Source organism: Macaca mulatta, chromosome 10, assembly GCF_049350105.2.
Source record: "Macaca mulatta isolate MMU2019108-1 chromosome 10, T2T-MMU8v2.0, whole genome shotgun sequence".
In the NCBI taxonomy this organism is placed as follows: domain Eukaryota; kingdom Metazoa; phylum Chordata; class Mammalia; order Primates; family Cercopithecidae; genus Macaca; species Macaca mulatta.
Window position 1 is genome coordinate 104284258 of NC_133415.1, and position 15012 is coordinate 104299269.

Genomic DNA, 15012 nt, shown 5'->3' on the forward strand with positions numbered 1-15012 from the left:
GTTCCTTTCCCTGCTTCCTGAGCTTTGGAGGGTGGGTCTCTCTGTTCATTCCTCCCCTGCCTGTTTCTCACGCATTGGTGCACCCAGCTTCTGGGCAGAGCGTTTTCAAAGCACACCCATGGCCCCTCTGCCAGAGGTACAGCTGGCAAAACCTGGGCCACTGGGCCACACTCCTCCAGGGAGCCATGGCGGGGGATACACGCATTGGAGTTCTCAGCAGCCCCCGACGAGGGCATCATCTCCCTCATGCAGATACACATCCTGAGGTCCCCTGGAGGAAGCAGGGGGAGGGAGCCTGCTTGGGCGGTGCCCTGGGGCTATGCCCACTCATCTACCCCATGGAAGAAGCAGGGCATGAGGGTCAGGAAGCCCATCTCCAAAAATCAGAATAGCCCATTTTTTTCTCCTATACAAATATATTTTTAAAATTTGAACCATGTCCTACAAGAAATCAAGGCAATTAAATTCATAAACAAGGCTGGGCATGGTGGTTCACGCCTGTAATCCCAGCACTTTGGGAGGCCAAGGCGGGTGGATCACCTGAGGTCAGGAGTTCGAGACCAGCCTGGCCAATATGGCGAAACCCTGTCTCTACTAAAAATATAAAAATTAGCCGGGCGTGGTGGTGGGCGCCTGTAGTTCCAGCTACTTGGGAGGCTGAGGCAGAAGAACCACTTGAACCCAGGAGGCGGAGGCTGCAGTGAGCCGAGATCATGCCACTGCATTCCAGCCTGGCCAACAGAACGAGACTCTGTCTCAAAAAAAAAAAAAAAAAAAAAAATCCTAAACAAATAAAACAGCAGGTCACATTTATGGAAGATCCCTTTTATGACATGCACTAACTCATCATCCTCAGCACAGCCTTCGAAGGAAGGAACTGTGATCGTCTCATTCTATAGTTGGGGACACAAAGGCACAAGGCAGCGAGTAACTTGCCCGAGGTCAGAGTCAGTGATGGAGCTGACACCCAAGACACAAAAGAGTCATGAAATCTGACTTTTGTTTGTACAAAGAGGCAACACGAATCTCTGGAGTTAGAAGGCAGGATGGTGGTCACTTTTGTAGAAGGGAAAGGGGTATCTGGGGGCTTCTGGGGTACAGACAAGACTGTCATCATCCAGGTGGCAATTCCGTGGGTGGCCCACTTGTGAAATATACAGAATGCACTACTGATTTCTGAATGTGCATGTAACTAAGTACTTTACATGCAGAACAGGGCAGAAGTAGATTTAAGAATGAACACACCGATTTGTACCCTTCCTGCACACATCAATGTATTCTTACACGCACGCACGAGCTGCTGTCCTCACAAGCCACTGCAGGGGCTGCAGCCATCACCGAGACCACATCCTTTCTTTTCTGGACATTTCCAGAATGGGGTAAAACATCTCCTTTCAGTCCCAGGCCACACCCCTGCCCCCACGTTCTCTCATCTGTGGCTGAGTCTCTGGGCGGCTGTAGTAAGCGCTCTACTTCAAAACCTGTGGTGGGTTTGGTGGTGAGATGGCCCGATGACCTCTGCACCCCCAGTTCAGCGGTGGAGTCAGCGCGGCTCCTAGAATGCACCACCAGAGCACTGGTAAAAGTCACCTCTGAGTCCACTTTCCCCAGTGCCTCTCCCACTCGCTTGCGGCCTGAGCGTTAAAAAGTGCAGCCGCCCCTCATTTTATGCAAGGGCAGTGCTGAGAACTACCTGTGCACTGATCACATTTTGGCAACTCCAGTTGCATTTTAAGTAACCGCACTCATGGCAGGGCATGCGGGGCACACCCCTGTGAAATGCACCGCCTTCCATCACGCTCCTGTCACGGGATTCATTTTCAAATTCACTCATCTCCCTTTTTTCAACCCTTGCCTCCGTACAGTCCATTTTGCAAAGGCAGCCAGAGTGATCTTTTCAAACAGTAAATCAAACCACACTGCACTGCGGCTGAAAGCCTGCGGGAGCAAGCCCACATCTCAGAGTTCACGACCTCCGCCACCTGCGTTCCCTCTCCCTGAAACACTCTTCCCTCAGACCTCCCCAGGTCTGTGTCCATCCCCAAAGGCCCTCTTCAGAGCTGCCTTTCTGTCCACTCATCTGCAGGGGCCAACCTCGCCCCCAAACCAGGCAGCCACCCTCTCGCTCCTAACCTCGTGGAATTTCCCCTGTGGCTTTCATCGCTGTCTGAATTTCGCTTGCTTACTTACTGCCCTCCACGCTAATGTCTATCTCCCTTACCAAAAAATCACCGGGACAGCAAAGATTTCATTTCATGTGTGCACTAGTGGATCCCCAAGTCCCAGAACAGTGCCCAGCACAGAGTAGACAGCCAGAAAATACTTGTAGGTGAGAGAGAAGGAGGGTCAAGGACAGAGAAGTCCAGGGTCAAGGACAGAGAAGTCAAGGGTCAAGGACAGAGAGGGAGGGAGACAGGGAAGAAGGGAGGGTTAAGGACAGGGAGGGTTGGGAAGGAGAGAGGAGTAGGGGAGAAAGGTAGGGAAGAATTAGGTCCCAGGAGCAGCTACTGCTAGGAGCTGCTGGTGTTCCCTAGGTACAACTTGGGGCCTTAGAACAAGGGACTAGTCACGGAAGGGGGACGACAACAGAGAGAATGCAAGTGACAGTGTACAAACCATGTGTTTTTGAAGAACTGTAAGAAAGTGCCTGAACTGGGGTGTGTAGAGAAGCACGGGGCTCGGGGGAGTGGATGCCTTGGGCCCTGGAATATTACTTATTTTGCTTTTCCAAAGTGACTTCTTGAAAACGTCCCAAGTACTCGGAGTGGAGAAAGCAGAAGGAGTGCCTTGGCGTTCCAAGAACTAACGGGGCCAAGCCATCCGGCGTCTGTGTGCAGGAATGCAGGCGGGAAGGGCTGAGATAAAGCACAGATGCCCCACGAGGCAGCGGGGTGGGATGCCCAGACGCGACGCTGGGATCACTGGTCAAGGTGCAGGAAACGATAACTCAGAGCCGGGGCTTCCCTGGACCCTAGGGCAGGGGCGGGATCAGCTTCAAAGATGGCTTGTTTGCACTTGTATGGGGGAGGGAGGACCTGTGTGTCCACTGGTGACTGCTTCCTTTTCCAGCCACAGAACTTTCCCTCGACCCTCAAAACGCATAAGCCCAGCTCTCACAAAGTTCCCAAGGAAAGCCCACTTTGGCAAATCCCAAGGGAAATAAATGACAAATCAGAAATGCCCATGCACGGGCAGCACAGCACGCTGGGGTTTAGCACGGGCTCCGTGCAGCCAAATATGTGCCGTGTGCGACAGACTCCCTTGGAATCATAAATGAAAGGGACAGAAAAGGATCTAAAGATCGAGGAAGTTGCCCCACCAGACACCCGAGGAATGACCCAGGGGATTTTCCAGTTTACTTGTCAGAAATAACACAACACAGCAAACCAAAACCTCCAAATCTCATATCCACAGAGCCGATGGCGGCACATCTGGAATGTTCCACAGATGCACAGGCTAGACAGACTCTTGAGGAGAATCTGAAATTCCAGCAGTTGAGAGACAAAACTGCACCCACGTCTTCTCGGTGGCTACGGTGGAGATGCAGTCTGGGGCTTGCCACTGGGCACGAGCCACCAGGGGACCTGCCCATTGGAGGGTCCTGGGTTGGGCAGAGCCTTGGAGACAAGGCCGGTGGAGCACTGAACATAACTAGTGGCACTTGCTGCCTTTTGGAGGCCACATGGGTGGAAACCATTCCATTGCCCTATCATGCTCTGGCCTCAGGAATGTGCAGCTCCCAAATTGAGAAGCTGGACTGTGGCACAGGGGACAGGGCAGTGCTGCGCTTCAGAGCTCTTGAGTTTCCTTTATGTTATTTCTGCCAAGTATTAGGAAAGGAGCTTCCAGGTCAGCTGTGTAGCACAACTCCCAGGCCTCCATTCTCACAGAACGCAGTATAGTCCGGTGTGGACAGCACCACCTGGGGTGTGCGATGCGCTCTCCTTTGTGCTGCACCCCCTAGTTTGAGAGATTTATAATGTCCGCTAGCATGGTAAAGGCTCTCAGAAGTCCTGCAACAAATAATTAAACCAAAACCAAAACAAAAATAAATTTGGTTTAACCTAGTTTTTTCATCTTTTAAAGCCATGGAACCCTCCTTCAAAAAACAGCTCCTAACAGCCCATGGGCTGGGGTCATACAGCATGTACCTAAATGTCACCTCATTCAGTTCTCTGAGACATCCTTAGAGCCGACTCAGGTTTGGACCTGGCGAGACTCCCCCTCACCACGACTTTGAACCTGCCTGTGTTCAGAAAGGGCCTCAGGAGGCCCAAAAGGGTCTCTGTGCTCAGTTGCTTTCTCTGTAACACAATCTTCTGTGGAAACAACAAGGACATCTATGGATCTGGGGCTGCCACAGCCAGTCATGACCACCTCTGGCCACCTGGACACGGGCACCCTAATATCCAAGGCACTCACCATTTGCCTTTAACAAGAGATGGACGGGGTAGGAGAGGCCAGTGTGTTCTCGCTCTGGAGACCAGACCAGCCCTAGGTGCAGAGTCAGCTGGGGAAAATGATCCGGCCCTGCACAGACACGCATTTATTTATAAAGCACCTCTTCTCCAATACAATTGATCCCCCAAGGCCTCACGTGGAGAGGGGTCTGGTTACCACCATGCTTCATTGATCCATCACGTTCTGCCTTAGTTAATTCTCTACATGATTGCCCCCTTGAAAATAAGCACCAAAACTTTATCTTCACCACTGTGAATGTACATTGTTCACGGATGGATTGTATGCAGGTGTCCCTTTCAAAACACAGCACCACGATCCTAACTCAACCTGTGCTTGATTATTCAGAATCAGACGGATCAATTATTAACAGAGCAATACCTAGAGGTCAGCCTTGTAAGGCATGGGGGGCAGGATGACCCCACAAGAAGTGGCCCCAGAGGTCTTTGCTTGGTGAGTTCAGGGGACGTCTTTGATCGATTGTCTCCCTAGAGATTGAGTATGCAGAATACTAGAAGTCACAGAGCCCCCAGATAACCTGGCTTGTCAAGACGTTTCGTGGAGTAAAGGTCAACAGCCTCTGACTATGCAGCAGAGGATATTTCTGGCACCACAGTGTCTGAAATTTAGTACCCGGTCTTGATGGTAATTATTGTGGCTGTTTTGAAGCTTTTACTTTACTTCCTACCCCTTGGCTGGGCTCCTGAGAGTTAATTTTCTGAAATAATTGAGGTTTCAGGGTATATCAGAAGCTACTGCCTATAAAATACAAGACTGGAACTGGGAATGACAGCCAGTAATTTAGGTTTTTCCTTCTTCTATTAAGAAAAAACTCCAGTCGCTTAACTGTACACTTTAAAATAAGGTAAAGAGTGTCATGGGATTTGCAACTCAATGGATAAATGCTTGAGGGGATGGATAGCCCATTCTCTATATGTGCTTATTTCACTTTGCATGCCTGTCTTCAAACATCTCATGTACCCCATAAATATATATACCTGCTATATATCCACAAAATTTTTTAAAAGAAAAGTAAAGATAAAGAAAGTCCAACAGCCTGTTTTTCTGTCTGGATCCCCCAAGGCAAGGCTGCTCTGCTCCCCCCACCCTCTCCGACCTCCCAATGCACCTTGTGGCTCCCAGGTGAGTCTCAGCAATGTGGTTCGTCCTTCCTCCCTGAGATCCTGGACCAACACCTCATCACAGCTGCTCCACAAGACTACCCTTTGGCCAGACCCCTTGCCCACAAATGGGCACCTACAGACTCACACAAAGCCTTCTCTGCATCTTTTCCTTGGCCCAAACCACCCATCAGCTGGGCTCACCACAGCGGAAGCCCACTGCTTCCTTCCCATCAATGCGCATCTCTGTTCCACCAGCACAGGGTACAGAAGTGCCCGCAGTCTGCCTGCAAGCTGTTCTGATAAAGCCACTTTTCAATGAGCTTTCTTCTTCCTTTTCCTCCCTCTCCCTCCCTCAAAATATACAAAAGAGGGCTATAAAGTGGGATTTTTTTTTTCTGTACAGGAATGAAAGGAGGTTAGCTTTCCTTCCTTTCTATTTTCTTGGCCTCAGTCTAAATTTGGCAATTGGAAAGAGTGTGGAAGCAGTTAAATGGACCCAGTTCATGACCCAGGGGATGCCGGGTTGCCCTCATTTGCTTTTTCCATGGGGGTGATTCTGGATGGGGGCATCTAAAATTGTTACTACTTCCCCTCTGCAACTACTGCTGGGAGGTAATTCTTGCACAGAGCTGGGGGTGGCTTTCAGAGTCATATTATTCAACCTCCTTAAATTAAGATGGGGACACTGAGGCCCAAAGAGGTTAAGGAATCTGTAGGCCATGCAGTGAACTTCCTGGGCAGAGATGCTTCAGGGCACCATCCTTACAGGCAGTGACAAAACTCAAGCGTCTTACCATCATCCAAGTAGGTCTGGTCCAAGTTCTGCTCCTGTTTAATGGTCACCCCCGCAGGTAATACTTCCTTTTGGTCACTGACCGGGGGTCCGTTTTTGGCGGCTCTTTGGCTCGTGGCATTCTGCTGCTGAATGACTGTGGGGTAGGAACCCGGGCTCAGCCTCTGACCTTGACTGACCGGGGGCGGGCCAGGCCTGGTGGTGCCTGGTGCGAAATTCTCGCAGTACATGATGTGCTGGAACTCCTGGTGGCTTCCGCAGCGCAGCTGCTGATTGGTGGGTGAGTAGTGGATCACAGGCGAGGCCTGCTGATTGGTCGGAGAGGGGTGGAGCAGGGCGGAGCTCTGGCCCTGGGAGCCGGCGTGCACCAGCACAGAGCGGTGAGCGTCCGCAAGGGACAGTGGGGCGGCCATGAGGGCTGGCTGCTGGTAGCCCAGCAGGCTGGGGCTCAGGCTCTTGCTCCGCTGGTAGAGTACGGCCGCTGGGTTCTGTTGCTGGTAGCGGGCGTCAGGGGATGAGAGCCCCGTGCGGAACTGCTGGCAGGGAGCCATGGTGGCCACGAGGCAGGAGGGGGACTCGGCCACCATCGGGTGCTGGGGGTAGTAAGGCTGGCTCCCCAGGCCTCCATGGGTGGGGCTGCAGATCAGAGTGGGGTCATATTCATCCGTGGGCTCCGTCTTGATGGCTGGGACTGGGAGGAGAAAAGAGCACATAGGGGCACCCATGGCAGTGAGCCACGGATGTGCACGGAGGATTCGTGGACGGTGCTTGGGAACATGGCTTTGGGAGTCCATACGGGTGGGACAAACAGTTGGTCCCCGTTCCTTATCAGCCTTGGACAAAAGGTTCCCCGTGCAATTGTCTTAGGTAGGAAACTTCACCCTGGCAATGAACATCCTGAATTATAGATTTCTCCAATATTGGAAAAGTGGCTGGTAGGTCTGACTCAGCCCTGGGATTTTACAGCCTCTTTCTCCAGGTGACAGCTCGGAGGAGAACGCTTGATTTCAGATGATGCCTCCCACTCTTTCTACCCCAGCAGCTCCTGTCTCCGCTTGCTTTCCTTTCTACTGCTTATCCCCGTCTGACATGTCATAGATGCTTTACCTGCTGATTTATTACCTAAATACGCCCCTCCTCCAAATGTCAGCTCCTCAGAGAGAGGACTTTGGTCTGGTTTTTGATCTTCATGGCCCAAAACAGCACCTGGTACTTAATAGGCACTCAGATATTTTCCAGACAAAGGAATGAGCAAATAGTGACTGTTCCCTTCCTCCGTTTTGTAGCGCTTTGGGGGAATGAGCACTACTGGCTCAAGCCTCAGTTTCCCCATCTGTTACCTGGCAGGAACAATCATACCTACCCCCACGGGATCATTGGGAGGATTAAATAAGATGTGTGTGCAAAGCACTGAGCCCAGTGGCTGGCATACAGTAAGTGCTCAATGCTTGCTGTCGCTGCTATTCTCTTACTAGGATCATCCATCATGACTACCACTTGTGTTGTCGCTGTGGCCATTCCTTTCTCCCTGCCCAGCACCAATCACTGAAATCACTCTTTCCCCAGCATCCATACTAAAGCATTACCAATCCCAGGAGTTGAGGAATCAGTTTTCTTTTTACTGGAGTAAATGAATCAGTAACAGGACTGTGACCAAGTCTGCGTGTGCCTGCGTGTGTGTGTGTGTGTGTGTGTGTGTGTGTGTGTGTGTGTGTGGTGGGGGACCTCCAAGTATTGGGGATTGGAGGAGATAAGGAGACTAGGCAAGGCTGTCTCTAACCACAGAAATTGTCCCTTGAGATGCCATTCAAAGGCCGTCACCTCACTCCCTGGCCCAGCTGGGAGACTGAGATCTCACTCCAGCCATGCTCAGCCAGACAAGAGCCAAGGCCGGGCCACAAATGAGAGGAGAGAGCACAGGAAACATAATTGAGAGCCTGTCTGCTCAAAGGGATTCCTGAGCTGCAGTCTGGAGCCCTCCCAGCGATCTCCCACAGTTTTGGGTCCTGGTGACCTGAACCCTGCCCCTGATAGAGCGTCATGTCAGTCCCAGGACAGCAGTGTCCTCACACGGGTCAACACAAAACTGTGGGCACAAGTCAAGCTCACCAAGGCAAGGCTGCCAGGGCACCCCTCAGTTTAATGCTTCCAGCAGCCCAGAGGCTCCCTGAGAAACTGCCATAGGATAGAAATTATACCCTGGGTGATTGTCTCCAATTATAGGTTTCCAATCTTGGAAGGTAGCTAGCAGGCCTTTCTCAGCCTGGGAAGCTACAGCCTATTTCCCAAGGGAGAGCTCAGAGAAGCATTTTTAAAATGTAAAATTATGCTTCCCCTGGCTGCTCCTGTCCACCTTTTCTGCCGCCACAATCCTAATCCAGCATACCAATAATATCAATATCATCTATAACCTAATCCCCTCTGTTAGAATGGCAGTTCCACATGGACAGGGATTCTTACCCTGTCGTGTTCACAGCTGTGTCCACAAGCCAAGAACAGTGCCTGGCACTCAAATATTTTCTGGACAAATGAATGAATGAAAAAATGGTACTCATCACCTTTCTTGGGGTTGTACTTTGTGGGAATAAGACCTCCTGACCCTGTTATCCACCAGTCATTCCATTAGGCCTTAGGGTGATGACCCACATGGGGGGGGTCACATAAAGATTCTGCAGGTTTTAGGGCATAGCCCCTCTATCATGATCAAATAGAAGCCAGGGACAGGAGTCATCCACTTAGCACCCTTCTGTTAAACATGCATACACACACCCTTCTTCTATTCCCCCTTCCCCCAAAGAAAAGTACTAAGGCAGTAAGAGCTAATATCACTGACATCAGCTTACTTTGCACTGTGCTAAGGATTTACGTGCATTTAATTTCCAGAAACCTTATAAGGAAGATGCTGTCTCACAGATGATGCAACTGAGGCTCAGAGAGGTTGAGTCATCTGGCCAAAGTTACCTGACTAGGAGCAGACTTCAGGAGTCCTGAGCCCCATGCCTTTACCGCCTCTCAATACCAAAGGGGTCGTCAAAGACACTCCTTACCTGGGTGGTAGGTAAAGTGCTGAGGCTGACTTCGTTTTCTCTTCCCATTGATGACGTAGAAGTTCACTTTTACAGGTGTGCGGATGTGCTTGTTCCGATATTCAGGGATCTCAACAAAAAGCATGTTCTGGAAGGAAGGAGTTGCCATGAACTTAACTGCAATCATGCCTCAGTTCCTACCCAGACCCTGAGTGCATCCCGGCAGCCCGCTGTCTAATGGGTGTTTTGATGTGCCTTTCATAGGTTTCCAGTGGAAATTTAATTTCCGGGGAATTTAACCTCTCAGCAGCAGCAAAGAAAAATACTCCATCAAAATATAAGGTGTCACAGTTATAAATCAGAGAGCGTGGTGCTCAATAAATGTTGAATTCACTCATTAATATGCACATATTGAGTACCTGTTAGGTCTAAAGCTCTGGGGAACACTGATGAAGGAAGGAAGGAAAGAAGGAAAGAGCATGAAGGAGGGAAACGTGAGGGGGACTGAGACACTCAGCTGCCTGACAGTCAGTGCGTCACGTGCTTACGGGCTGGCTCTTGTCCTTATCCACCGTGGCTTCCATCTCCCAGATTTGTTGCCCATCTAGAAAAATTCAAAAATGACAGACTTTGAAGGAACTATTAGAAACCAAAGATTTAAGACAAAAACTCACCAACTTCTGTTTATCTTAGCTTACGTATTATGTCATTTCAGTGAGGTGTGTATGCGTCAATATGTGCACGTGTGTGTATATATGTATTTATACATATGAATATTTCCTTTTTCCAAAAGGAAGACATGGTGTCAATAGAAAACAAGGCAACATCGTCCTAAGTAAATTAAGGCAGGAACAGAAAACTCAACACCACATGTTCTCATTTATAAGTGAGAGCTCAGCATGGGGTATATATACATGGACATGAAGATGGGAACAGCAGATATTGAGGACTAATGGAGGTGGGAGACAGGGACCAGGGCGGGGACCAGCGATCTACCAGTTGGGTACTGTGTTCACTGCCTGAGTGACAGCTCATTCATACCCAAACCTCAGTGTCATGTAATATACCCATGTAATAAACCACATGTACTTCCCAAATCTAAAATAAAAGTTGAAGTTATATTTTTAAAAATTAAAACATAAAATAATGTTGATAGCCAAAAAGAAACAGGGCAACAACAGAAAACAAGAAAAAAAAAGAAACTGTCCAGAATCCTATTATCATTTTTTTCTCCATATCTGAATGTCCATATTTCTTTCTTTTAAAAAAAAAAAAAAAAAAGCATTATTAAGGGCCGGGCATGGTGGCTTATGCCTGTAATCCAAGCACTTTGGGAGGTCAAGGCAGATGGATCCCTTGAGACTAGGAGTTTGAGATCAGCCTGGCCAGCATGGTGAAACCCCATCTCTACTAAAAATAAAAATACAAAAATTTGCCAGGTATGGTGGCATATGCCTGTAATCCCAGCTACTTGGGAGGCTGAGGCAGGAGAATTGCCTGAACCCAGGAGGCGGACATTGCAGCAAACCAAGATCGCACCACTGCACTCCAGCCTGGGCAACAGAGTGAGAACTCGTCTCAAAACAAGTAAATAACTAAATAATTTTTAAAAGCATTGTTATATGTTATACTTTATTATACGCCGAAGCTGTTAAAGAAGCACCATGACAGGTCCCTGACTGTCCCAGACATGCCTTCTTGGTGGTCTGAGAACACAGGCTTAAAGATGCAGCCCCAAGTCATGAGAGAAGCCAGTGACTTCAGTGGTGTCCTGGCTCATGAGTCACTCTTGAGCAGAAAGACAGGGGCTCACCCTCCACCTTTCCTCAGCAGACAGCCTGGATCTCATGTCAGTCCTAACAACTGATGAAGAGGTTTTGCTCAGTAAACTCTCCTGTCCAGAAGCAGAACACTACTTCCCCAGTTTGGGTCCAAGAAGTTGGGCCAAAAAAAAAAAAAACTTCTGCATTTGCAAATAATTGATTTCTCTTGCTGACCACCTATACTGGTCATGGGGTAGTTTTCAGCTGAAACAAATCATTTCAACAAGTATTTCCAGGATGTTTTGTGGAACCCTGGTTCTGAAGGATATTAAATAGTTTTATGAGAAGTGGGAAAAATTCTACATGCTAATAAGCATTTGGAAACTGCTGGGTCAAAGTCGAATGGCTTTCTTCACTGCAGGACTTCTCAGAGGCTTTAACATGTTGCTGTGCAGAGTTGAACCCCTCCCTACTTTTAAGCAGAACTATTCGCATCTTCTGTGATTGCTGAGGTTTGAACCCATATAGTCTTGGCTCTTAAGATTCACCCAATGAAATCTGGGTTTCAAGCATTACTTAAACATACTCCCAGCCCCTCCCCCATGAAAAATTAACATAAAGTCTTGTGATTGCTCTCTAGATGATCTTAACAAGGAACAAGCAATGAACACACTAGAGCCTTTTGTAACAATTAAGTCTGTAAGTCCTGACCTTACAGCGCAATCCCTGAAATGACTCAGCAAAACATGGGCTATGTTACAAGGGAAGAGAACAGGTGGTTCATGTACTGACTCTCACTCTAGTGTTCCTTGGTCCCTGCCGAAGGGACCAAGTCATATTCATCACCATCTCCCCAACACTCGCAAATGCCTAATCAACATCTCATGAGTGAACAGACAGAAGTGTCACTGGCTCCAATGGCTGCTGGTGAGGCCAAGGAAAAGCCAGAGGATAACATCAGACATGCCCCCTGTTTTCTCAGACAACTGAGCAGGCATGTCTGATGCTCAAAAGGAAGCAAGGGAAGATCGCCGGATGGACATCGAGGAATTGGAAGCAAAGTCATCAAGACCTGAGTCCTTTCAGTGTGCAAAGTCCTCTATAGAACTGGTCAGGACAATCCTCATTTCTTTGTCAAAGACAGGTCAAAGACCACCCAACAGAGACACATGTCCCCTTTTCAGGTAGAGGTCACCACCAGGAGCGTGACTGTACAGACCAGACTAGGGTCTTCATCAAAAAGTGTGTTTTCATCCACAACTGCAAAGTGAGCTTGAAGCCTGAAGATTGAGTAAGAAATGAACAGAGGAAATGGTAACATGTTGATGTTTGGTTTGTCACCCACTCCCATAGCCTCTCCTTGCCTGAACTGAATTATTGAATTTTGCCACCAACAGTATCATTTCTTTTTCCACTTATATGAGCTTGCTTTGGATAAAAAAAAAAAAAAAAAGGATCATTTTCAGAAGTTCATAATGGGGAGGAAAGGGAGAAAATAGTACCTGGAAATGTGGTCAGTAAGTATTAAGTAGGACCCATGAAGCTTCCATTCCCAGCTCTCTTCCTAGGCTCACACCAATAGCGGCAGATGAAACAGAAAATACAAAATGGCGGTGCAACGAAAAGGGCGTCACCAAGAGGAGAGTTCTCGTGGACTGTCCTCTCCGGGTCAAGGGACGCAACACGAAGAAGACCTTTTCCTACCTCTGGTGAGTGTACATGGCAGACAAAACTGCACCCACTGACAGCCACAGAATTCCAGCACACAGGTTCCTGAGAGTACCCTTAGAAACTAGCCAGCCCCACACCGGCAGATGAGGAAACTGAGGCCCAGAGAAGCAAGGGGGCTGTGCAAAGACCCACAGTAGTTATTAAATCACAGCCTTTAAGCAACAACTGACATAATCTAATAACGAAGGAGATGGCTTCAAAGACAGGTCAAGGTTGTTACACGAGAGAAGCTCACCAGATCACTGCGAGGCTAGAAGGTTACTGGGAGGCTAGAGAAATATTTCATGGGGGTGGGATCTTTGTAGGGTCACTTACCACAAAGATTCATGCAGATGCAGATCTCAAGCCCTTCCCTGCTTTGCTGTGCCCTCAGGATACCGTGGAAGCTTCACTGTGGCCCTCAAGGCCCTGCACAACCCGGCTCCTACCCTCATTCCAGCCTCTCCAGGCACTGTTCTTACCCAACTCTTCTGAGCGCTCACTACATGCCTGGCATCACTCTAAGCACCTCATACACACAGGCTTGTCTCATCTGTACAGCACCCGTAGGAGGCAGGTCTCCTCACCCCATTTTATAGGGGAAGACATCAGGCACAGAGAGGCGAGAGCACAGGCCAAGGTCACACAGCCAGACCCTGTGGGGAAGCCGCACTGGAACCCAGGCAGCCTGGCTTCATAGTCAGTGCTCCTCGTGCAGTTTCAGATCCCTGTGCCTTGCAGCTCCTCCGCCTAGTTCCCCTCCTCTGAGCTCCAGCCACAGCAACCAGCCCTTCCTCGGGACGCCCCACAGTGAGGCGGTGAGCCGCCACAGCCCACAGCCTCCCAGAGCCCGGTAAGTGTGGCTCAGGGAAAGATGTCCATGGCGGGCAGGGGGGAAGTCCTGCCCTCTCCAGTGTTCTCTGCCAGGCCTTCCACAACACAATGACTGGAACCCTGAGCCTTCGTGGGCATGTCCTGCAGCCACAAGCAATTTCTGTTACCCCAGCGCTCTGCCATTTTACTCTTGTGTACCCCAAATTTCGGAGCAGACACACCCGGCTTCAAATCCCTGACTACCCCCAATGATTTGTGAGACCTTAGACATGACACGATCTCTCTCCCTGCCTCTTATCCAACATATGGAGATAATTATAGTACCCATAACTTATGGGGTCATTCTGAAGATTAAATATGGTAACAGGCCCAAGCAGGGTATTATATAAATGTTCGGGGCCGGGTGCGGTGGCTCACACCTGTGATCCCAGCACTTTGGGAGGCTGAGGCGCGTGGATCACCTGAGGTCAAGAGTTCGAGACTAGCCTGGCCAACACGGTAAAACCCTGTCTCTACTAAAAATACAAAAAAGTAGTCAGCGTGGTGGCGTGCGCCTGTAATCCCAGTTACTCGGGGAGCTGAGGCAGGAGAATCTCTTGAACTCGGAGATGGAGGTTGCAGTGAGCTGAGATCGTGCCATTGCACTCCAGCCTGGGCAACAAGAGAGAAACTCCATCTCAAAAAAAAAAAAAAAAAAAAAAAAGTTCAACAGACATGGGTTACGGTTATTACAGCCAGTGGCAAGAGAGTATTTCAACACTGTCTTCTTTATCATTTGTCGCATATATTCCACAATGTTAATACTGAGAAAAACACAAGCATTTTAAAATGAGAAAATAATAAACATTTTCCAACTGCATTTTCTGCTTGCAATACTTCTGCCTACGGGTTTGGACTGGAGGGAATTTATGAAGCGACGAAGTCTGTTAAGTGAGACTGCAGCACGGTGCCTGATTTTCCTTTGCTTTCCAAAGTGGGTCTTTTCACCATTAACTTTAAAAACACACACACAGAGAAAAAGACCTCACAGGAATAAGAAATCAAAACTTAAACCATGAGCCAAGGGCCTATCTTCTTTCTTTTGCACCCTTTTAGTACCAGAAGCTCCAAGGGCAGCCCAGGAATCTGGCCTGACCTGTACTCCCTCATGGAGGGGCTGCACTCAGTTCTGGACAAACAAGTCCCCAACAGGAAGTGAAAACCCACATCCATCGTCCTTCTCGATTTTATGCAGCATGTGGAAGACACACTCCAGGAGGCTGGCCTCTAAGGGAAGCGCGCGGTTTGCGAGGCACCTCGGGGTC

General features: G+C 49.1%; 1 protein-coding gene across 8 annotated transcripts in view; it reads right to left on the reverse strand.

The window, feature by feature from the left end:
• The window catches only part of NFATC2 (nuclear factor of activated T cells 2), a 176946-nt gene that overhangs the window by 38777 nt on the left and 123157 nt on the right, over window positions 1-15012 (reverse strand). For all 8 annotated transcript variants that reach the window (XM_077951993.1, XM_028828511.2, XM_028828512.2 and 5 more), the window contains exons 7-9: window positions 9950-10005; window positions 9423-9549; window positions 6377-7066 (exon numbers count right to left, since the gene is read on the reverse strand). In XM_077951993.1, coding sequence (XP_077808119.1) covers window positions 6377-7066; window positions 9423-9549; window positions 9950-10005 — 873 coding nt within the window. The remainder of the gene's footprint in view (window positions 1-6376; window positions 7067-9422; window positions 9550-9949; window positions 10006-15012) is intronic.